A 22,266-nucleotide genomic window follows, 5' to 3' on the forward strand; every position below is an offset into this window, starting at 1 on the left:
CAATCAGATTGAAAAGGTGAATGGAACTCTGAAGTGTAGGAAAAACCCTGGGCCGTTTAACTGCCAAGAGCCAACCAACAAGTGGGATGATTGAGTCTCAGAGGGAGAAGGGATAGGAGGCAGGTACCCTGGGCTAGACAGGGAATCCACTAAGGACTGGAACGATCGATTCTTACAGGCAGGGTTTGGGTACTGCTCCCAGGTAAAAAACCTGTGAAAAGTGCCACGTTGTCTAATTAGTGTAGTTACGTTAAAAACTGCTGACAGATATGCACCTCCCAGCTCTAGGACCGTGGGGACGGGATGAGAAGTCCTTACCATCACAATAAATGTATTGTGTTCAGTAAGAATCCTGTGTCTTTAATCCAGATTTCCTCATTACACTCTTGAGGAGCCCAAGAAGGAAAAGCGATCTGGACTTGTATGTGATGTGCTGTCAGGCACAGAAATAAGGAAGACATGTTCAGTAAAACACTTCACGTCACATACTGTGGGAGGATCATAACCCCAGTTTTAAATAAATATAGGGTGGGCTGTTGGTGGTGAGAAGGTGAGTATCTCTCCAACCTGAGTGACTTGTTAATGATAAAAAGAGGAAAAAATACCATAAGTGCCTGGATCAGGAGTTATAACAACCTCAATTTCACCAAAAACAATGTACATTGGAAAAACAGTATCATTCAAAACCAAACTGTCTGGCACTAATGAGTGGTGTTGAACAGGAACGGGGACTAGTTTCCTGTGTCTGATGGTGGAGGGATGTTGCTTTGTTTGACATTTCTTCCATGCAATATGTGCCACATAGAGTACATGGTTTCTTTTTTCCTCAGCGATATCGGCAGAAGCAGATCCCTTGCTTGCCCTGTGCCGTAGTTGACTGCTGGCCAAAGAGATGGATGAGAAAGAAAAGAAACGGCATCGCATGAAACACAGCGGGCCAAAAGCTGGTAAGAAGAAGAAGCGCTATTTGAAAGACCTCAACCTTGAAGATGAGGAAAGTGCTCGGAAGAGAAACCCCAAGGCCTTTGCAGTCCAGTCCGCGGTGCGAATGGCCAGAACGTTCCACAGGTATAGTACAGCTACTATCAGTAGTGGTTCCCCCATCAGCATACCCTTCGTTTCATCATGACAGTTGTTGCATTTGTGTAATAAGCTGAGTTTTATTCAGCTGTACCTGTGGGATAGAGATGTATTTGCTTCGTGCGTAGAACCTATAGGGGACCCGGCACCTCACCTCCCAGTTCTGGGTGCTGATCCCAACCACTTCAGCAATCAGGCAGGTAGGACGCATTCCCTTTTGGTTTTGAGAGACCGAAAGCTCTTCCTTTCCCAAAGGCCAGACTTTCCAATCTCAGGGTTCTTTTTGGGGTGTACCCACAAGACATGAATTTTAGATTCAGCTTAATAAAAGGTACGTTTATCCGTTAAAGAGTGTCTCCAGAAGCATGAAGCACTCTTACATAGGCAACAAATGTTAATACAACAAAACCTTACTGTTGCTAGATAATAAAACTGCCTAAAACCCGAGAGCTAGCTACCTAAGCAACTCTGAATAGTTTCTGTTGCTTAATATCTCACTCATCCATTAGAATGCAAGCCCTCTCTCATGCCTAGCTGGTTTAGCATAAGGATATGCTGAGGTGATGAACAGCATACAGCTTCTCTCTGGTATACTCTACTGACTGCCCTACAGGTATTTCTAATCAGCTTTGTAACCACATATCAGAGCTAGGCCACAAGTCTTATAATACTGACTGACTTGAACCTAAGTTCAGCCATTTTCTTTCCAAGACCTAGTCTCAAGTTAGCAATTTCCTTACAGAACCCATGTTCTTTATCTTGCTTTTGAGGAATTTAGAACAGTGTTCTATCCTTGCTATAATCCTTTGAGAGAGTTTTTGGTGAGGACTATTTTGAAAGCTCTATAGCTGAGCAGAGATTTGACTGGCCTTGCCATATCCAGTCCCAGTATCTTCAGGTGCTATATTGAACTAGCTTATTTTACAGTGTGATTTTTAGGGTATAAGCTTCCAGGAGTCAAAGATCCTTTCATCAAAACTTCACCTCTGTGAAGGCACTTTGACTCTTGAAAGTTTATACCTTAAAAATCTTGTTGGTCTTTAAGGTGCTACTGGACTAGAATCTTGCTATTTTACTGCGGACCAACACGGCTGCCCACCTGAAACTATATTTATGGTTGAATCAGAAAGTGAATGGAAGGTAATAAGGGAATAAAGTCACTTGCTAGGACTCCGTGCCTTTCTGGCGAATGAAAGGGCTGAATCATTGGATTGAACAAGTGGAGTTAAACTTCCACTCAAGTGCTGGAGGAGACGTGGCCAACCTTCCAATTATATTTTCTGCAAAATGTAATTCTATGACTGACAAACTGCCACTGTTGTCAATGGTGATTACATTTAAAATAAAGTTTTATCTTTTTCCGATTTAAAGACTGCATACTGTGTCATAAAATGCAACTTGAAACAAAGTACATCCAAAAGAAAAAAAAAGAATAGCAAAGAACAAGCCATGTTCATGTTTAATGAATGAATTTTCAGGGTTCTTCTAGTTGTGGATTTTTGAATTCCTGTGTAGGCATGTTGCCTTTGGATGCCCCACCAATGGTCTCATTGCAAAATCCTTTCTCGTGCTGGAGCTGTGCATATACACTAGTGGCCAAAATTGTGGAAACCTTTTGAAAAAAGTGTATTTTTGAGGTTTGATGGCTCATAACACCACTTTTTTTTGGAGTGATACCATAAAATTATATATCAATGGAAAGATAATTTAATCAAGAATGTAATGCAATAACTTTTATGAATGAATTTTTTTAGAACAGTAGTTATAAAGAAGAAAATAGAAACACATAGAAAAAATGAGTTATACAGCAGTTCTCACCATGTCAGTTAATACTTAGGTAACCTTTTGCTTTAATTATGGCCTTACAACGCCTTCCCATGGAGTGAACCAAGTTTTATAGTTCTGCAGCTGTTATAATGTGAAACCACGAGTGAGTTATTACTTCTATTAATTGCGGTTTATTGCTAGGTTGCTGCTCACTAACCAGTTTCTTTAGTCGGCTCCATAGATTTTCGATGGGGTTAAGGTCTGGGCTATCCCCAGGCCATTCCAACAGTGGAATATGATTATCTTGAAACCCCTTTTTGCACACAGCAGCAACATGACATGGAGCTGAATCTTGTTGAAATATAAATGCTTCATAATCTTGGAAAAGATCACATGTGGAAGGCTTTAGTTTGGACTCAAGTATTTCATTTATGTATTTTTGGGCATTTATATTGCCATTTATCATTCAAATTTTGCCCACACCGTTTGATGTCGTACAACCCCATATCATAACACTATCTGGGTGTTTCACGGTAGGTGTAATGCAATCAGGATGCAAATCTTCTCCGATTCTTTTTCTCACATATTTTATGTCATGGCTACCAAACAGGGAGATTTTGGTCTCATCACTCCAAATAACACTGTCCCATTGTCCTGCTGTCCAGTTATCATGGGTTTTAGCCCAGTTTAATCTTTTCAACCTTTGTTTGAGAGATAACAATTTTTTTTTCGTGGAATTCTAGCATTAAGACCAAATTCTTCCAGTCTGCGCCGAACAGTCCTTGCACTCAACTTCACATTGAATTGCGCCATTTCATTCTTTATGATTTTTGTTCTGTATGATTGTGCCATTTCGTTCTGTATGATTTTCTTCTGTCACCTAGGCTCAGTCTCTCAATTCTTCTGTCATCCCTTGCTTGTGTGCACCTTTTCCTGCCTTTACCAGTCTGGTTTTGTAGTGACTGAGTAGCCTTATACTGCTCCAAAATTTTAGAAATGCCACCTTTGGTTAAGTTTCAACCAATTTTTCACCTAATTTCTTCATAACTGTAGCCTTGTTCACTTCACTTTCTGGGTGACCAGTCAACTCTTTGTGCCATTTCTTTAATTTTATTACGTTTTTACAAGCTCACTAAACGAAAGAACACAAAACCAACCAACCAACTTGATAGCAATCACATAACACACTGACAAATGACCTCTTCTCAGCTCCAATACATGACATCAATAGCTGAATCCTACTGTGACCTGATTGGCTCATTGCCAAAACAAGATGACACCTGATTGGCTCTCTAAAGACTCGTGCTCATTGGCTACATTCAAATGAAGGAAAGCTACTTCATATCAACCTAAGCAAGTTGTGCTTCCTTTTCCCGGTTATTTGGCTCTTATAGAATACAGATAATTGAACAAACTTTGTTGCATTACATTCTTGATTACATTGTCTTTCCATTGATATATAATTTTATGGTATTACTCCAAAAAAAGGTGGTGTTATGAGCCCTCAAACCTCAAAAGTGCACTTTTTCCAAAAGGTTTCCACAATTTTGGCCACTAGTGTAGCTCCTACCAAGTACATCATTTAACGCTGCATAGCCATATAGTTATTGCAGCTTTATAAATTCATTATTCTTAAAACCAGGACTCAGGATCTGAAGACAAAGAAGCATCACATTCCAGTGGTTGATCGCACTCCCTTAGAGCCTCCACCAGTGGTGGTGGTAGTGGTTGGCCCTCCAAAGGTTGGGAAGAGCACCTTGATCAAATGTCTTATTAAGAATTTCACCAGGCAGAAGTTGGTTGAAATTCGGGGCCCTGTGACAATTGTTTCAGGTAAGAAAAGATACGAGCCTGTATCGGAGTATGTGTGCATTTGTAACTAATCCTCAATTTAGACATTGCACCAAACTGTAGTTTGGGTTAAGTACAGTTAGAACTAGAGGCAGACATGAACTGGGAAAATGGTGGTTCATTGCGTTTCATGAATCACAAACTGGCATGAAATTGTCTGGTTCTAACCGGTTTGTTTGGTTTGTGAATGTGTCACTTCTGGAGCAGCAGCAGGTCTGCAGAAAGCCCCCCTCCCTCCCCCCCCCGGTTGCGTAGGAAAACGACTGATTGGCACCAGGGCTGTCTGCAGTGATGAACCGGAAAGCGAACCAAATGAACTGCCCTAAAGATCTGATGCGGTTCGTCAGAAAAGCCCTCCCACAAACTGCTGGTTCGTGGACCAGAAACCAGCCCAGTTCGTGACAAACTTCGTTTAATATTTCGGTTCGTGCCCATCTCTAGTTAGGACCCAACAGGCAAACTTTGTTTAAGCAATTTCATTTTTACACCTGCTTCATAAACGTACTTGATGTTGCAATTGTTTTATCAATTTCTCTACTGATGGCCATAGCTTGATTTGTCAGGTCAGACATTGTGACAAACCGCAGCCAGCACAAACCATGTTAGCCAGCTTGCTTTGAACCATGGCTTCTGATTCTCATTTGCTGATTAACAATAAACCATGGGAGACTATTTAAGAGTCTTTGGACTCCCAATCTTTGGCCAGTTGCCCTAAAGTGACATTCATATTGTTACAATGGCTTATGGAATATTGTTATTTGTTTGATGTGAACATATTGTAATATTATTGATCACTGTACGTGCACATTGCACTTTCTGATGTTGGTCACTGAAGTGTATAGAATGAACTAATTTCAATTTGTTTTAATCATGTGTCTTTTGGACATGTGTCCAAATCATGTGTCTTTTGGACATTATTATGATCATCATTTATCTGCAAGCCAAGGAAATTACAAAGCTTGCTGTTTCTCTACTGAGCCAGGTGTATCATTTGCCTATCATAAGTCCTGTTTTGATCTTTTGATTTTTAACAGGAATTGAGCCCCGAAAGTTAATTTGTTCACTAAAGCAATGGTCACATGACTATAAATCAATAGTTGAAATTGTACAAATTATCTGTTAGCTCTACGGTATTAGAACAGAACAAAAACTTCTTTACTGTTTGCATGATAATATTGAAGCTTGCTGAGTTCTGTTCGTTCTCGTTCTTTACAGGTAAAAAGCGAAGACTGACCATCATTGAATGTGGATGTGATATTAATATGATGATTGACCTTGCTAAAGTTGCTGATCTGGTGAGTTGTAACAGTACGAAGAGGCAAGTTTTCTTGAGAGGAAAAACCAGCACGATGCAAACTTGTCGTGTTCCGCTAGAAAAGAGCTCTGGAAGTAGTTGCTGCATTCTTTTCCGTGCATACTTAGGAGTGTTTCACTGAATTCTGAGTAAACGCAGCTTGAATTGCACTGTGCAGCAGCTGGGAAAAACCTTGCCCACATGTATGTCTTGTTTAGGAAAGTGATTTTCAGGTACACCCTGCTATGCTTGTGTTGTAGCTGTCCTGAAAGATCTTCGTCAGCTTTCAGTTGTGGGGGTTTTTTTTGTGCGGGGTGGGTCTTATCTTTTTCAGAGTATTGGTCTGAGGCTTTAAAGCCCTACGTCCTTTGGAATTGTCTGATGGATATCCTGGTCCCACGTAGTCCAGTCCATTCCTTGACACCTTCATTCAGAGGCCTTGCTTCAGGTGCCCTTGCCCACTGAATGGAGGGTGCTGGTTGCTCCGAGCAGAGCCTTCTCTGTGGTGGAACGACCTTTTCCAAGAGATTTGCCTATTTACAATCCTTATCATTTTTGTTCTAGGATATGTTTCTGTTTCAATTGTTTTTGATAGCGTTTTTTTAAAAAAATTAAACTTGCTTGGTAAGATACCTTATCGCCGATGTTAGAGATTTTAACTAATGCTCTTCTCTTGTATTATATTTTATTGAGCTATTATTTATTTTTCTTATTTACTTCATTTATATCCTGCCTTTCTCCCCAAATGAGGATCCAAAGTAGCTTACATTGTTCTTCTCTTCTCCGGTTTATCCTCACATCAACCCTGTGAGGTAGGTTAGTCTGAACTAGTGACTGGCCCAAGGTCACCCAGGAGACTTTCATGGAAGACTGGGGCATTCGAACCTGGGTCTCCTTGATTACCAGCCTGACAGTCTAACGCTTGCACCACATTGGCTGTCTTGTATCCAACAATTGCTGATTTATTATTATTCAACTATTCTTATTTAATATTAAACATTTAAATATTACTATTTCTTTTTTTAAAAAAATGTTAGCTTTCTTGGACACTATTGGCAAGGCTGTATAAATCTTTGAAGTAAATAATTGTGTAAAATCTTTCTCATCTGAAGGCAGTCAATGGCAGTCTCTCTGTTAGCTGATGGCTTTTATATGTAGTTTCTTGGAAGCCACTGAGTGCCAAACATTTACAATAAATCAGCCTATTTTACTGCAGTGAAGGATCTGTTTAATATCTTTTTTCTCTTTAAATAAAACACACTTACTTTAAGCCCTGTTCATGGACAATCTGTGTACAGTGTTTGCTTGATTTTTAAATACATTTTAAATACATGTGTTGCGTAATTCTGTTACCTTCAGTGCATGTGCAGCTGAATGTATGATTTGAACCCCACAATTATCCACGTCTAGACCCCAGTTTCATTTTCAAAGCAATCATGTGTTGGTTCTCTCTTAGACGTGCTCATGTACACGTATGTGTGTTCACTGTAATGAGTGAACAGGTTGTGTGTTTGCTCTGACTGGATCCAGCTGACCCTCTCTGCTGATTTTTTTAAAATCCCATAAAGTCTTCTCTTTATTAATTTTACTGAATGTTGTGGTGAAGAGCAGGGTCTGTCCACGTGGCAAAGCCATTTGATTATTATGGCAACTTCCCTTGAAATCAAATGGGTTCCAACTTTTTCATGCCCCTCTCTCCCCCTCTCCCCCTGTTTGTTACTCAGGTATTGATGCTTATTGATGCCAGTTTTGGATTTGAAATGGAAACATTTGAATTCCTGAACATTTGCCAGATACATGGCTTTCCAAAAATCATGGGTGTTCTTACCCACTTGGATACCTTGAAGAATAACAAACAGCTCAAGAAGACGAAAAAAAGATTGAAACACAGATTTTGGACTGAAGTTTATCAGGTATTGGTATTTCAGTAACTTGAGATAAATGATAGGTACTGGGGAATATATCTAGCAGTGAAGAAAAACCATGTGTATCCTAGGCTTGTTATTTATGTGGCAAGCTGTGTTGCATTAGCCAACTGACTTCTTACACACCCAGACATGGTTTCATGCTGTACATCCGTCTCTCATATTGATGGTAAACTTGTAGTTTATTTATTTACTTTATATATACCCCACACTGGGGGGAGGGTAAGGAGGGAGATAACTAAATTTCCTACATTGTGCAGGGGGCTGGACTCGATGACCCTACAGGTCCCTTTGAGACCTATGATTCTATGATTCTATTATTTCTCCCCAATGGGGACCCAAAACAGCTTATATTATTCTCCTCCTCCATTTTATCCTCACAACAACCCTGTGAGGTAAGTTAGGCTGAGAGTGAAGTAAATAAATAAATAATAACAGTTTGCTTCTGTGGCAGAGTGGGGGTTCGAATTTGAGTCTTGCAGATTGTAGTCCGTTACAACACTGGCTCTCTAGTCCGTTTTCTACGTGTGAGTGAAATCACAGCCTTGGATTTTGTATTGATTGGTAGTCTTTTGAGGTAGTTGTGACGTGTTTGGAGGTCATTCTTAAATCACGTGTTATTAAGCATAAATTTTTTTTTAGAGCTCACATGACTTCAGTGTGGTGACATACAGGGCTTTTTTTCAGGGGGAGCGCGGGGGGACGGAGTTCCGGAACCTCTTGAAAATGGTCACATGGCCGGTGGGCCCACCCCCTGATCTTCAGACAGAGGGGAGTTGAGATTGTCCTCTGCGCCGTTCAGTGGCGTGGAGGGCAATCTAAGCTCCCCTCTGTCTGGAGATCAGGGGGCGGGGCCACCGGCCATGTGACCAGTTTCTCCAAGGGCAACCCACTGAGTTCCACCATCCCTTTTCCCAGAAAAAAAGCCCTGGTGACATATCTTATGCTGCGGTCTCAGCCATCATACCAGCATTCTAATTTGCACAGGTTCTGTCTGGAAGGGAGGGCTGAGAAAGCAGAACGTTCAAAATGGTGGCTGAGAGTGATCGGGCTGTTTGCTTTCTGCCCTGAGAGCTCCGATCGAGGGTGGCAGCTTTTCCTGAAGGGGTCCTGAAGGGTGGACACCATTAGCCTGAAGTGTATAATGGTGGAGATTTTGTATATGAATGGTAATGCCTCTGAGGAACCCCCTATTTATCCATCATTTTAAGAGAAAAGGTTGAAGAACTAAGAAACAATTAACATTGTTCAGTCTTGCATTTATTTTATTATTTATTTATTTACTTCAACGTTCTCCATTTTATCCTCTTAACAACCCTGCCAGGTAGGTTACATTAAAAGAAAGTGACTGGCCCCAGGTCACCCAGCAAGCTTCCACGGCAGAGGGGGACCTTGAACCGGGGTCTCTCAGATCCTGGTCAGACACGCCAGACGCCGTGCCGTTCTGAGCCTCTGCTGGAAAACTTGCTGCATGCCTCGCTTCTGATGCAATAAGGCACCTGTGCTATTGAAATGAATGCTCTGATTTGTGAATTGTGTAGGGTGCCAAGCTGTTCTATCTCTCTGGGACGGTACATGGAGAATATCAGAAGCAGGAAATCCACAACCTGGGGCGCTTTATCTCAGTAATGAAGTTCCGTCCTCTGACATGGCAGACATCTCATCCATATGTTCTGGCAGACAGGTGATTTTTCTGTGCTCTCCTACTTCCCTCCCATGCTCCTTAATAGTACTGACTGGGTGTTAGTACTGACTAGGAAATTGCTGGTATATATTATAATTTGGGGGCAAAAAGTTCATTAGACCACTGAATGGTGGCATGGGGGAGTGTTTCATGAAGGGTAAGCCGCTATGCACAGTGCTCTTTTAGGCAGATGTTGAGAGAAGCATCTGGTAAAATTCAGGATGTTGCAGTAACAAAAAGGGATAGTTTAAGCATGTAAGCTCATGTAAACAATTGAAAGAGAGAGCGATGCCTATAATACCAAGTTAAAGTAGTGTGCCTCATATTTCCATACTGTGCGTTCCACACATTTAGAGACTGTAACTCTGAAGTCTTTCCTTGTGTTCTGTAGGATGGAAGATTTGACGAACCCAGAAGATGTCCGGGTTAATCCAAAGTGTGACAGGAGGGTTTCGCTGTATGGCTACTTAAGAGGAGCGTACTTGAAAAACAAAAGCCAGATACACATACCAGGTTGGGTATCTTCCCTCTTTTCTTTGTGCGTTGGCGGGGGGGAGGATCAAAGGGACTTACACTCTCAGGTCTTGATAATCCAATGGAGTGCCTGATTTTTAGAAAGCAATCCTACCAATCTGCTCTTGAGGGGGTGTGGCTGACTGAACCCAGGCTTCGGCCTCTTCTTTTGCTGCCGTTTTTCAAAACGCCCCTGGCTACAGTGGTTGGATTAAGCAGGGATTTGATTTCACATTTGGGTAGGGCTGTCGATGCAGAAACCTGCTTCTCTGTGCCAAGTACGCCTAACAGGATTGGGGCAATACCGTTGCAGACTGCTTGAAGTCCTCCTTATACATTACTTTGGTGGGACTTAGCTGAGTAAGGCAGACAAGCACTGCTCTCCCCATATTGCTGAAGACGGGCTGCGTGACGCAGGTTTCCGAACTGGGCGGACCACTGACCCCATCTACCAAGGAAGAGTCTGAGGAATGTTGCCTTGGCTGGGCTGCGTCCTGAAAACATTAAGGCTTCATTGGAAGGGCAGAGCTCACTAGTCGCAGTCGAAGGCCACGTAAACATGTCTGTGAAACTGATTTATGTTAATTGAACCTAGAAAATGACCTTAAAAGTCTTGTGGTTCATTGTGGGATACACATGTGTTTGTTATGCATTGCAGCCATGTGGAGTTACAGTTTTCAAAATTATAGTGGGCTTAGAGTTTCCTGGTTGGACCGAAAAGTGATGTGTATACATTTGAGACATAATGAAATAGTTGCATGAGGGGGTGGGTAACTGTATGGGCGGCAGCGTGTCAGTGTTCAGAATTCTGAGGAACTGTTTTAGCAAGAACATATTTTTGTAGCATTATAAAAAACCCTTTGCTGCTGACAAATGAGTTATTGAATATTTTTCAAGGCCTTCATGATCAATAAAGGTATTAGGAGGACAGGTGGGGGTGCTAAATCTGCCCTCCTCCTTTCTCATTGACTGAATAGTTTCCATCTGCCTCTCTTCACCTTGTGCTTTCAAATGGATCTCACTAAGCTGCCCTTCATGCAGCCTAACGTGTCCACTTGGCCAGTCTTTAGTACTTGTTTTCTTTCTTTAAGGACTTCTTAAATCCCACTTCTTTCCAACCCTAACAAAATTCAGACATACACAACAAAGTATACTAAAAGCCGTGCTTATTGCAAAAGGCATACACTCATAAAAACCAGTTTTTGCCATATTACAATACAACCTGGCAGACCAAAATCATGTAAACTTTGTACCCCAGTATTCAAAAAATGAGTTTAAGCTCTTGGATCAAACTGTTTCTACCTTGATCAGTCAACTAAAGCTTTGGTTGATTAATCTGTCAGAACTGAATCAACCTTAGCAAACGTATATTCACGCATAGTGAGGGATGGATTTTATTATGTGGCTGAAGTTGACAAGCGTCATACAGTGTCTTCATGATGTCATAATGCCCTCCTTGCTTAGGCATCATAATAAGGTTGCCCATAAGAATCCAGCACTTCGTGAGGCTGTCAGGGTGATCTTGGCAGCTGGGCTTGCTTAGAGAGTCTGCTGCTGTAGCCCGGGACAGGCTGTGCCACACCCTCAGGAGCCTGTTAATTCTCAGTTTCCCTGGTTTTTTGTTATCATTTCTGCGAGCGATGGCTCCTAAAGAAGGAGCTTTGAAAAGCCTTTCCTTGGACTGCTTGCTTGACCATCATCTTTTCCAGCTGACTCTTAAGAGGTGGCCTCCTGGCTTAGCTGGAAGCTAAGATCCCTAAGGGTTTACTTGGCTGTTTAATAAGGATGAGTTTTAAACTGTGATTCTCTTGTTTGTGTTTATACTTAGTTCTTACACACTGTGAACATTTCCTGTTGGAAAGGAAGTCTTAAGTTATGTGAGACGAATGAAGTTGATGGCATTTGTAGTCCTTCTGATGCTTCATAGGCATAAAATTGCTGTATGAAATGTGGAGGTTTCTATGGTTAATTCTTAATGGCCCCTTGTCTGGCATTTTGTCTTGTGACTTCTGTCCTCTTTTGATCAGGTGTAGGGGACTTCACGGTGAGCGATGTCTCTTTCCTACCAGACCCGTGTGCCCTTCCTGAGCACCAAAAGAAGCGTTCCTTAAATGAGAAGGAGAAGCTGATATACGCTCCGCTGTCGGGAGTTGGAGGATTAGTGTATGACAAAGATGCTGTTTATATTGACCTGGGGGGGAGTCACACACGTCAAGAGCAAGAGGTAAGGGAGAAGGGTCTTACAGGGAGATCATCTCTTCCTACAGGGAGATAATTTCTACATGGGCAGACACTTGTGTTCTGTAATGCTGCACTTAAAACATGACTGTTTTCCTTCATGAGTTTCCTCCATCAGGCAAGAATTATATTGTCGAAGGCTTTCACGGCCGGAGAACGATGGTTGTTGTGGGTTTTCCGGGCTGTATTGCCGTGGTCTTGGCATTGTAGTTCCTGATGTTTCGCCAGCAGCTGTGGCTGGCATCTTCAGAGGTGTAGCACCAAAAGACAGAGATCTCTCAGTGTCACTGTGACACTGAGACCTGTGACACTGAGAGATCTCTGTCTTTTGGTGCTACACCTCTGAAGATGCCAGCCACAGCTGCTGGCGAAACGTCAGGAACTACAATGCCAAGACCACGGCAATACAGCCCGGAAAACCCACAACAACCAAGAATTATATTGGTTAGTCTTAACGGTGCTACTTGACTTTCTGCTATTTTGCTACTACAGACTAACATGGCCAACTCTTCTGGATCTAAAATAGGATGTGGCAGTTAATATTTAACCTGTTTCTTAAACATTGTGTTTGTGTTGTTTTATGCCCTGTCTTTCTCCCCACTGGGGACCCTAAAGCTTTTGACATTATTCTCCTTTCCATTTTTTCCCACCTTGTGAGCGTGTGACTGGCCCAAGGTCACCCAGCGAGCTCCTACGGCAGAGGGCATTTGAACCTAAGTCTCCCAGATCCTAGCTCTCTAACCACTCTGCTACATGATTATACGATGGGGGAGACTTGTCTTGTCAGTAGTACATGTGAGAAGGATCTAGGGGTCTTAGTAGACCATACACTGAACATGAGTCAGCAGTGTGATGTGGTAGCTAAAAAGGCAAATGTGATTTGGGGCTGCATCAACACAAGGATAGTGTCTGGATCTCATGAGGTGGTGGTGTTGCTTTACTCTGCTCTGGTTAGACTTCAGTTGAAGTACTATGTTCAGTCTTGGGCACCACATTTTAACACCCAAACGCTTTTTAGAATTTGCAAGGGTGAGAATTCTGTGTGCGCGCACCTGGAAGTAGCCAAGCTGAGAACAGTGATGCATGCAGAGACACATTTGGGCAGATCATTTGAACACCTGATGGACAAGTGAAACAGACCCATTTCCTGTTCAGAGGAGGGGGAATGGACAGTGCTATGAATGAATGCTTTTGGGCTCACATGAGTGGCTAATTTCGTTTTCCTCAGCACCTAAGCATTTTTCTTGCAGCATGCTGGTGTATTCTGATGTGCAGTTTGGAAATTACTGCTTTAGTTACAGATATTCTGGAGCAGACATTTAGCTATCTCTTTAAAGTCCCTTTTCAACCGTGGTTAAGATCTGGATATCTCTGTAGGCACACTGGGCCAGTGAAAATGTATATATTTAGGAATGGTGAGGTTTGGCTTGGTTTCTGGCTTTTGCCTAGTATGTGAAATTGTAAACTGTTGTGATTGGAGGAGGGTACCTTTTGAAAAAGTCTGTAATTTCTTGTTATGCCAATATATATTAAAATCACATGACAATAATCAATATGGAATAGTACTAGGCCAAGCTCTTGTATTCGCTAGATGAACTTTTAAACTTTGCATGAACTGTCTATGTATTTTTTCTATGTGTTAGGTAATTCAACAGGTGTGCTTTCATCCTTTGACAATTAATTAAAATAGTGGACTCTATCGAGATTAATGTTCCTCTATCAGAGATTCAACCAATGGTGATCGCCCAACTTAACTTTTCTTGACACTTGTCAGAGATTTATAGTTTTCTTTTGCAGTTCTGACTATGACATAATTTTTTAACTAATTGGAAGGCTGTACTATGAAATTATGAATATTCAGTGAAGTGTCAAACCAATCATTATTTGTTTGTGCTATCATGTGAATAGACCTTAAATATTTGCATATGATTGGGTATATAATTGCAAACACAGATAGTATGGCAGGGTACTGATGGAAGAACTCTCTTGAGAGAATCTAGGTGAGAACTTATTCTACCTATGTATTTCATAGAAACTTTGAGCGTATTAAACTTAGGATTTATTAAGAAATGTTAGTAAACTTATTTCTTATTGCCTTTCTGTGTTCTGTTTTTATAGGATTCATATTAATAGCCATTTATATTTTGATTACTTGCTTGATTAAAAAACTAGGGTGTATTTTCAATAAAGTGAAATAAACTCTAGACAGGTTTTGTGTGTTTGATAAAGAGTTGCAAAGCAATATTGAACCCTATATAAATACATGTACTAATAAACAGCTGGTTCAAAGAACTTATCTGTTTGACAGGTCTAAAAACTAATTGCTGCAAGCTTCCCAGGAGAGAGATACATCTTTCTCCTGGCTAGTTGCAGCTTAGTTTTAGACACGGGCAAGAGCTCGTTACATTCTGAGTAAATGATCTAAGTAATTTAGTATGCTAAAGGGGGAATAAAGGTCCTTCATGTACCTGTCCTGAGCTTTTTAAAACAAATATATCTGATAGAATTCTCAATAATGAGTAATATAGAAGTATTGCTGTTAATAGCTAATGAAATCAGCAAAAGAGAAACAGGAAGAAAACAGTGAATGAAACATTTTTTGTTTGTCAGGAGGAAGTGAGGCCAAATCATGAACTGGTCCAGAGCCTCATCTCCACACACTCCACCATTGATTCCAAGATGGCGTCCAGCAGAATCTCTCTCTTCATGGATTCCAAACCTATAGGGACTGAGGATGTGGAAACTCAAAGGTAGGCATCAGCGTTCTAATCAGTTGAGGGCCTCATAGTGTCAGTGTGTGAGAGAGGCCTTTTGCTTCAGATCCTGGGTAGTGGTGAGGGAGCCCCTCTTCTGCGATGTGTTCCCATGTGGTTGCTGGCTGTGTCTTAGAAGGTTCAGATAAGTAACTCTCATGCAAGCGGCACGTCAAAGGATCCCAGAGAATTTTGAAAATCCTTTAATATTTTGCAATGCATAAGTGCCGTGGGGGGGAGGGAATGACACATGGTGACGGTGTTGTTTATGGCCAAAGAAAACCCCGTCAGTCTGTGCCATCTTCTTTATCCTGATGGTAGAACAGGTTCTTTCTCTACATCTATGGAAATCACTAACATACTCTTTTTAGTATTGGTGGGTTTGAGTAGGTTGTGAGAGTTTAAAATTGGTGCCTGTTTTTTTTTTCTTCTTGGGGAAGGATGTTCACAATGCCTAAAGAAGAGAAGAAAATGGACACAAACAAAGGGAGGATACGCCGGAAGGCAGTGTTTGAAGACGAAGACAGGGACACTGAGGGGGAGGGGGAGGATGAAGATGATGATGATGAAGAAGAAGAAGAAATGTCTGTGGATGAGAATGGAGAAGAAAGTGATACTAAGGAAGAGGAGAAGGTACATTCACAACAAAGCAGTCAAGAGCTCCCAGAACAGGAACTGGTTCTGAGAACTTGCAAGCGCCTTACAAAAGAAATGGAACAAGCGGTTCCAGGGGAGCTCCCAGCTTTTGCCGACAGCGACGATGATTTGGAGATGAGCTCAGGGGAGGAAGGAGAAACTGTCCTTGACAGGAGTCTGAAAGATACAGATGGAGAAGGACAAGCAAGTGAGCAGGAGGAGGCGGAGGAAGACAAGGAGGGTACTGATTCTGAATCAGCCAGAAACACAAATCTGTTCAGTAGGCCCAGGTACCGTGAAACCAGCAAGAGAGAGAGAGAATCGGGAAGCAAGAGAGACTGCCAGAAAAAGGTTGCTGCCGCTACAGATTCTGGAAATGTTACAGCAGAAGAAGCATCAGCATCTGAACTGGAAGAATACTTCTCCTTGGAAGAGGAAGAGGGATTGGTGGAAGACTCGGATGCTGAGGAGTCCAGCGGAGAAGATGCTGAGGAGTTCCACTTGCAGAGTGCTGGAAATAAGAACCTCGAATCAAAGTCAGTAAAGGAGGAGGACGGCATTGAAAGTCTGTTGAAAGAGGAAGACGAGTATAAAGAAGCAGCTGACTTTTCTGCAGACACTGCTGGTATGTTCTTTATATAGTTGATTTCTTTATGTTTAATTGTGATTGTCCCTTTCCTTCTGGTAGTATCGCTTGTCAAAGTTACTGTGTGTGAATCTACTTGGTTTGGGATTGCAACTGAGATAGACAACTCAAGCCAACCATTTCTGATTTCTGACTGTTCGTTGTCATTTATTATATGTTTTACATATTACCTTACAGTTTTCTAGTTGAAAAGGGGCTCTTGTGAGATGAGATTAAGGCAAACCAAGCTTAAGTAAAAGCAGGAGAAAGTAGAATACTTTGGGGGGTGAATAGCAGCAGGGGAAATTTAGGTTACAGATGGAATTGCCCCCCAAACACCTGGTTCCCAAGTAACCCAATCAGATAAGGAACACTGTATTTTTTTCCCCTTCCAGGTGCACTTAAATGGAAAGAAGACCTTACTCAGAAAGCAGCAGAAGCTTTTCTAAGGCAGCAGCAGTCAGCTCCCAATCTCCGTAAACTTGTTTATGGGGCAGGTAACAAAAAACAAAACACTTTGCTTTCTCTCATCCTTGAAATACCTGGGGAGGAGAGAAAAGAACACATCGGGCCAAAGGCGTGAGCCCACAACCTTTTTCTAGCATCACCTGTGTGAGTTATTATGTATTGCATTATACGGTAGACTATATTTTTATGTGTTTACAACCTGTTTTTCACCCCGTGGGGACCCATGGTTTGCAACATCATTCTCCCTTTTTTTAATCCTCAGAACAATTCTGTAGGGTCAGTTAGGCTATAAGAGGGAGACTGACCTAGGTCTCTCGGTGAACTTCCACAGCAGGGTGGGGATTTGAATCTGGATCTCCCAGATCCTAGTCCAGCGCTCCAGCCACTACACCACCCTGGCAGTCTTGAAGAAGTAAGGATCCCACTCTTTCCCAGGCCCAACTTCCTTGGCCTCGTCACACCCTGATTCTGACTAGCTGTGGGCAAGTGTGCTTGTGTGTCCCAGGGCTACTGAAATTGGGAAGCCACAGCCAAGAAACCGTGGAAGTGGACTGCCCACTAGATTGCCAGCAGCCCTTCTGCATGAGATTGAGGAAACCACAGTAGCCATTAACTGAAAGTCAGACTCCTGACATGTAGATCAGGCAGCCTTAGGCAAGATGAGTTTCCTAATTCCTTATGCTTATTTTTGCAAGATCCAGTTTATAAAAGAGCTGCCAGGTGCAGTATTTCTGGGGTGTTCCACTGCTATTGGAAGTGTTGCAGCCTTGCTGTGCAAGGCATTGAAAATGTTACTGTAACTCAGGTGTTTTGTCGATTTTTTTCTTATTGTGGTGATATTCAGTGGCTGAGGATGAGGAGGATGAAGGTGAAGCAGGTGAAGAGCTCGGAGGGTTGTTCCGCGTCAGTCGTCCTGACAAGGAATCAAAGCGAAAAGCTGATGCCCTTGACTGTTCCAAATTCCCTGTAGAAGACCCCCAAAATTGGGACTTAGATGAGGTACTCTTGGTTTTGTTTTGTTTTTGAGATTCATTATTTACAGTATTCTCAGGAACTTGCATTGTAGAGGATGAGGCCAGGCGGGCCTCCCTGGGGCTGGGGACCACCAACAGCTGTTTTTCTGCTGATAGGAGTGTAGGGAGAAGCAGTCCTACAGATATGCAGAGTTGGTCTGTTTGTGGCTTGCAAGCACAACAGAGCTCCTTAACAGTTCCAACAAACTGAGAATATTATAATAGCATCCCTTGCAGATACATGAGAGCACAATGCAGCTTGGTCCTCTGCCACTAAGACTGGAAAGCTGGGGAGGGAGTCAGCCATCCCTTAAATCTGAGGGTCTGTGGGGATGTCAAATAATGGCTGGTGGAGACAGATTTCCTCTGAGGCAGGAGACAGAAGGAAGGACCACTTTGAGAAGGAAAGGGAAATGCATCATATATTTATCCACTTCCCTTCCAAGGAGCTCAGGGTAGCATACCTGGTTTGCCCCTCTTCTGCCTTATCCTCCCAACAACCCTGTGAGGTAGGTTAGTCTAAGGAAGGCTGACTGGTCCTTAGTCCTAGTCCTGCACTCTGACTGCTCTGACACACCAACTCTGTGGATGTCAGAAGGGATATCCGAGAAGGAATTGTTCCTGCATGTGTGTTTATATGATACATGCTTGACCATCCCAGTCACGCGGAGGGATGAATTTCAGGGCCTGTAGTCTTCTCAGTGCGGGATTCAGAGAAGAGAAGAGCCGTCTTGTGATGCAGTCCAGTCTGCCTCAATGACCAGTTTCCCTCAGTTCCGTGTCCTTGGGCCGTTTCGTTTTGCCTGACAACCTTTGCCTTTTCTGAATAAAGCGGCCGTCGAAAACGGACTTTGCTGACTTGACGCTGCAGAAAGGGAAAGGGCAGAGTGCTCTGCAGTCATCCAGCAACAAGCGACGGGCAGTATTTTGTTAAGGTTTGGTTTGGTGGGCTCTCGTAATCGGCCAGGTGTAGTGCAGTTCTGTTCTGGGAATGAGTAATGGGTCTGCTGTCTTATCTCTCCTGTTTTTGCAGGTTATGGACAGTATCCGGGACTGCTTTGTGACAGGAAACTGGGAAGCTGATAAAGATGCAGCAAAACTGTTGAAAGACGATGGTAAGGTGGATGTTTCTGTTGATAATTCTTCTCTTGAGGGGGGGGGGGCGAGATTGTTTCAGAGCCAGCTTCGATATTGGAAGGACTCATGGCAAAACTTTTCTCATTCCGTTGAGGAAAAGGGATTTCAAGAAGGATGTGGAATAGGCTTTTTATGGCCACTGAGGGCAGAAATGGAAAAAGGTGAACACCCGTACTTGTCTTAAATATTTTCACAAGTTGCCCTGAGCTTACAGGAAAGGACTTGTTATTTCTTCAAGCAGATAATCTTCTTACCACACAAAAGTCCTGTAGGGTTGGCTCCACGCTCAATTTTCCTCTAATGGGTGAAGTAATTTCTGCCAATTCTCTCTGGGTGCTAACATACCCCCAATTTTCCTTTCATATTTGTTCCTGAGGACGAATGAGGTTTTGGGGGAGATCAGTGGGCTTCTGTTGAGAGGATGGGAGAGGTAGGAACTTTTTTCCCATTGAAAAAACTGCCTTGTATAAGCAGAAGATTTACAGTGCGTTCCTCAGGAGAGTGACTCCAGTCTAAGCCCATTGAAATCAGTGGGCGGCACCGTTAGGATTGCGCCACTTGTCTGGATCTAACCCGTATTCTCTTCATGGGTACAAGTCAGCACCCCAGCAGTAGGAGTGGCCTTCTGTTGCAGGCCGTCGAGGTTTCAAATCTCCTGGAAGTACTCCAGATGAATTCATGAAGGGAGCCTGCAATGAGAGCAATATTTTGTGACTGGAGGCCTTGACGAGTTGACAGGTGACTGCATAAGAAAGCCTATTTGGTGTAGTGGTTAAGAGTGGCAGGACTCTAATCTGGAGAGCCGGGTTTGATTCCCTACTCCTCCTCCACTTGAAGCCAGCTGGGTGACCTTGGGTTTGTCACAGCTCTCTCAGAGCTCTCTCAACCCGACCGTCCTCACAAGGTGATTGTTGTGAAGATAATAATAACATTTTTTGTAAACCACTCAGAGTGTGGCATTAACGTGTCCTGAAGGGCATTATATAAATCAAATGTTATTAATGCACAGATTAAAAAATAGTAAAATGTTCCTGCTTTTTATAGAAGAACTATATGGTGATTTTGAAGACCTGGAAACGGGAACTGTGCACAAAGGCAGAGGAACTGATCAAGAAGATGAGGTATGAGAGCAATGGGGGGGGGGGGCGTTAAACCAAGCATTTACATACACAGCATAAGCTAAGAGCAGTAGTATGCCATTTATAAAGCATAAACTCTGTCAATGGAGTCCCAGATTCTGCATTTGGCATAAAGGGTGCTGATAACGCAAATTTTGCTGTTTTGTAGAAACATGCCTTAACTTGGTCTTTGTCAGTAACTGATTCAGCTATTGCCTAATTCTTTTCATCATTGTCCTTGAGCTCTAGAAGCTTTATTTGAGCATCTCTGCAGCTGGTCAAATTTCAGCAAATGTTGCAGATTTTCAGTATTTTCCCCAGAATTGTGTGGAACTAATAATTGCCCTTGAACTGCCCAGGGACTCTCTTACTTTTCTTGCTTCGCACAGGGTCAGTAGGCCAAAATGTCTTGGCAGGCCTGCAGCAGTCCCCACAAGAGTCTTCTTCATCAAGCTTCAGTGAAAGAGAAATGTGAGGTTACAGGCATTACAGAAATAATAACGTTTGACTTTTTCTGAGGAGTGCCTGAGGACTGTGATTAAAACATTTATTCCATTTGAGCCTTGGCTGTCGATGAACACTACCTGTCTGTTGGCATACCCTGTTTTTCTACCCTTCATAAGTTTTAGGCGATTAGATTAATTGAAAACACAAATTCATAGTAGAAAAGTGAGTTGGATCGATAGCATTTAGATGGAAGTTTTTTCTTCTGATCATGCTGCCTGGAAAGAACAACGCAACAGTGACTGGCATGGCGTTGGCTTCCTTCGACCATGCCAAAGCAACAGGACAGCAGTATATTTGGGTGTGTTTCTGTAGGCAGCTCTCTCATCCTTCACCTCTGTAGGGCCATCCCCTCCAGTACCACTTCACACCTCTGTTCTCCTCTCATTTCTGCGCTTCATTTCTTATCCCTGTGGTTACTGTTCTTCTCCTTTCATGTCCCTCTCACCATGAAGATCATTGTCCAGCCCTTGAAAGTGATCAGGTGAGATTGATCCAGTCAGCAGAATCTGGGGCTAGAATTCTGAAGTGACGGGCATTTGTTTGTTTGTTTCCATTCCGCCCTCCCTGCATTTCCAGCAGGCTCAGGGCGGATGGTCTTTAAGGCTTCAGGCCGGGGCGGGGAGATGATGGGGACATTTTCCAACACTCCTCCCTATAAACTTCCCTTTGGTAGAAAATTAGTGTATGCAAGAAAGGGCTCAGCCCTTGCTTTCCTTTATTTAGGTTTAAAAAGGGGAGGGGGATTCAAAAATATGATTCCTTACTTACAGTCTGAAGTGGTACAGTCCATTAATCCACTTCAGGACTCTACCATCTCATTCTGCTGCAAGGTGGCAAGCTGAGGCTAGTTTTTCACCCCCATGTAAGAATCATAAAATAGACATTTTCTTTCCTTATGTACGATAAGCCCATTCTCTGGTGTCCAAGATGATTGTTTGATTTGTGTCTTTAGTTACCCCCACCCAGCTCTTGTCTGGTTGGCTTTTTTCCCTTGTCTTCTGCAGCTCTTTTGGAAAAAGTCTTGGATGAGACAAATCCCTTTTTTCCTTATTAGGCAGCAAGGAAAGAGGAGAAGGAGGGCAGCGAGGGAAAAGGTGGCGAGGAAGACAAGGAGAAGCAGCAGCGTTTGGCGAAGAAACGAAAACTGAAGGAGATGTTTGATGCGGAGTACGATGACGGGGACGCCACTTACTTTGACGATCTGAAAGGAGAGATGCTGAAACAGGCGCGGGTATGCAAGCTCTGCTCGATAGAAAGGAGGGTGGTGTTGAGGGAGAGCTACAAATCAGTACACAAAAACTTTACAGAGCTCTGTTGGACTATAGCAGAACTCCAAGAACAGAAACCAGATGATTTTTTTTTTGTATTAAGACCAGCCCAAAGATCACCACACAGTGTGCAGGAAGTTCCTGGTTTGAACCTAAATTCTGTGTTAATCTCACCGAGTGATGTTAAGTTGGAAGCTGAGCTTGACCCCCCCTCTCTTTCAGTTTCTAATATGCAGACAGTAATTGTGGTGGTAATTATAAAGTAGTGTGCAGGTAACACTTTGTACATTTAAAAATAATGTGGAAGCGCTCAGCACTATGGCATGGCTTGACAGTGCATTATAATGTGAGAAGAGGGTTACTTCTAGCTTGAAGGGGGCATCCTGGCT

The 22,266-nt window shown here is 42.7% G+C and overlaps 1 protein-coding gene across 3 annotated transcripts in view; it reads left to right on the forward strand.

The window, feature by feature from the left end:
- Positions 1–22,266, forward strand: part of BMS1 (BMS1 ribosome biogenesis factor) — a 47,588-nt gene that overhangs the window by 13,431 nt on the left and 11,891 nt on the right. For 2 of the 3 annotated variants that reach the window (XM_054983573.1, XM_054983572.1), the window contains exons 2-15: positions 843–1,068; positions 4,490–4,680; positions 5,914–5,993; positions 7,717–7,905; positions 9,459–9,601; positions 9,993–10,114; positions 12,142–12,338; positions 14,963–15,102; positions 15,546–16,366; positions 16,762–16,863; positions 17,679–17,833; positions 18,881–18,962; positions 20,029–20,105; positions 21,664–21,840. In XM_054983573.1, the coding sequence (XP_054839548.1) occupies positions 893–1,068; positions 4,490–4,680; positions 5,914–5,993; positions 7,717–7,905; positions 9,459–9,601; positions 9,993–10,114; positions 12,142–12,338; positions 14,963–15,102; positions 15,546–16,366; positions 16,762–16,863; positions 17,679–17,833; positions 18,881–18,962; positions 20,029–20,105; positions 21,664–21,840 (2,652 nt within the window). In that variant the 5' untranslated portion in view covers positions 843–892. Of the gene's footprint in view, positions 1–830; positions 1,069–4,489; positions 4,681–5,913; positions 5,994–7,716; positions 7,906–9,458; positions 9,602–9,992; positions 10,115–12,141; positions 12,339–14,962; positions 15,103–15,545; positions 16,367–16,761; positions 16,864–17,678; positions 17,834–18,880; positions 18,963–20,028; positions 20,106–21,663; positions 21,841–22,266 lie in introns of all 3 variants that reach the window. The other variant, XM_054983571.1, reaches the window with a different exon arrangement.

Source organism: Eublepharis macularius, chromosome 6, assembly GCF_028583425.1.
Source record: "Eublepharis macularius isolate TG4126 chromosome 6, MPM_Emac_v1.0, whole genome shotgun sequence".
In the NCBI taxonomy this organism is placed as follows: domain Eukaryota; kingdom Metazoa; phylum Chordata; class Lepidosauria; order Squamata; family Eublepharidae; genus Eublepharis; species Eublepharis macularius.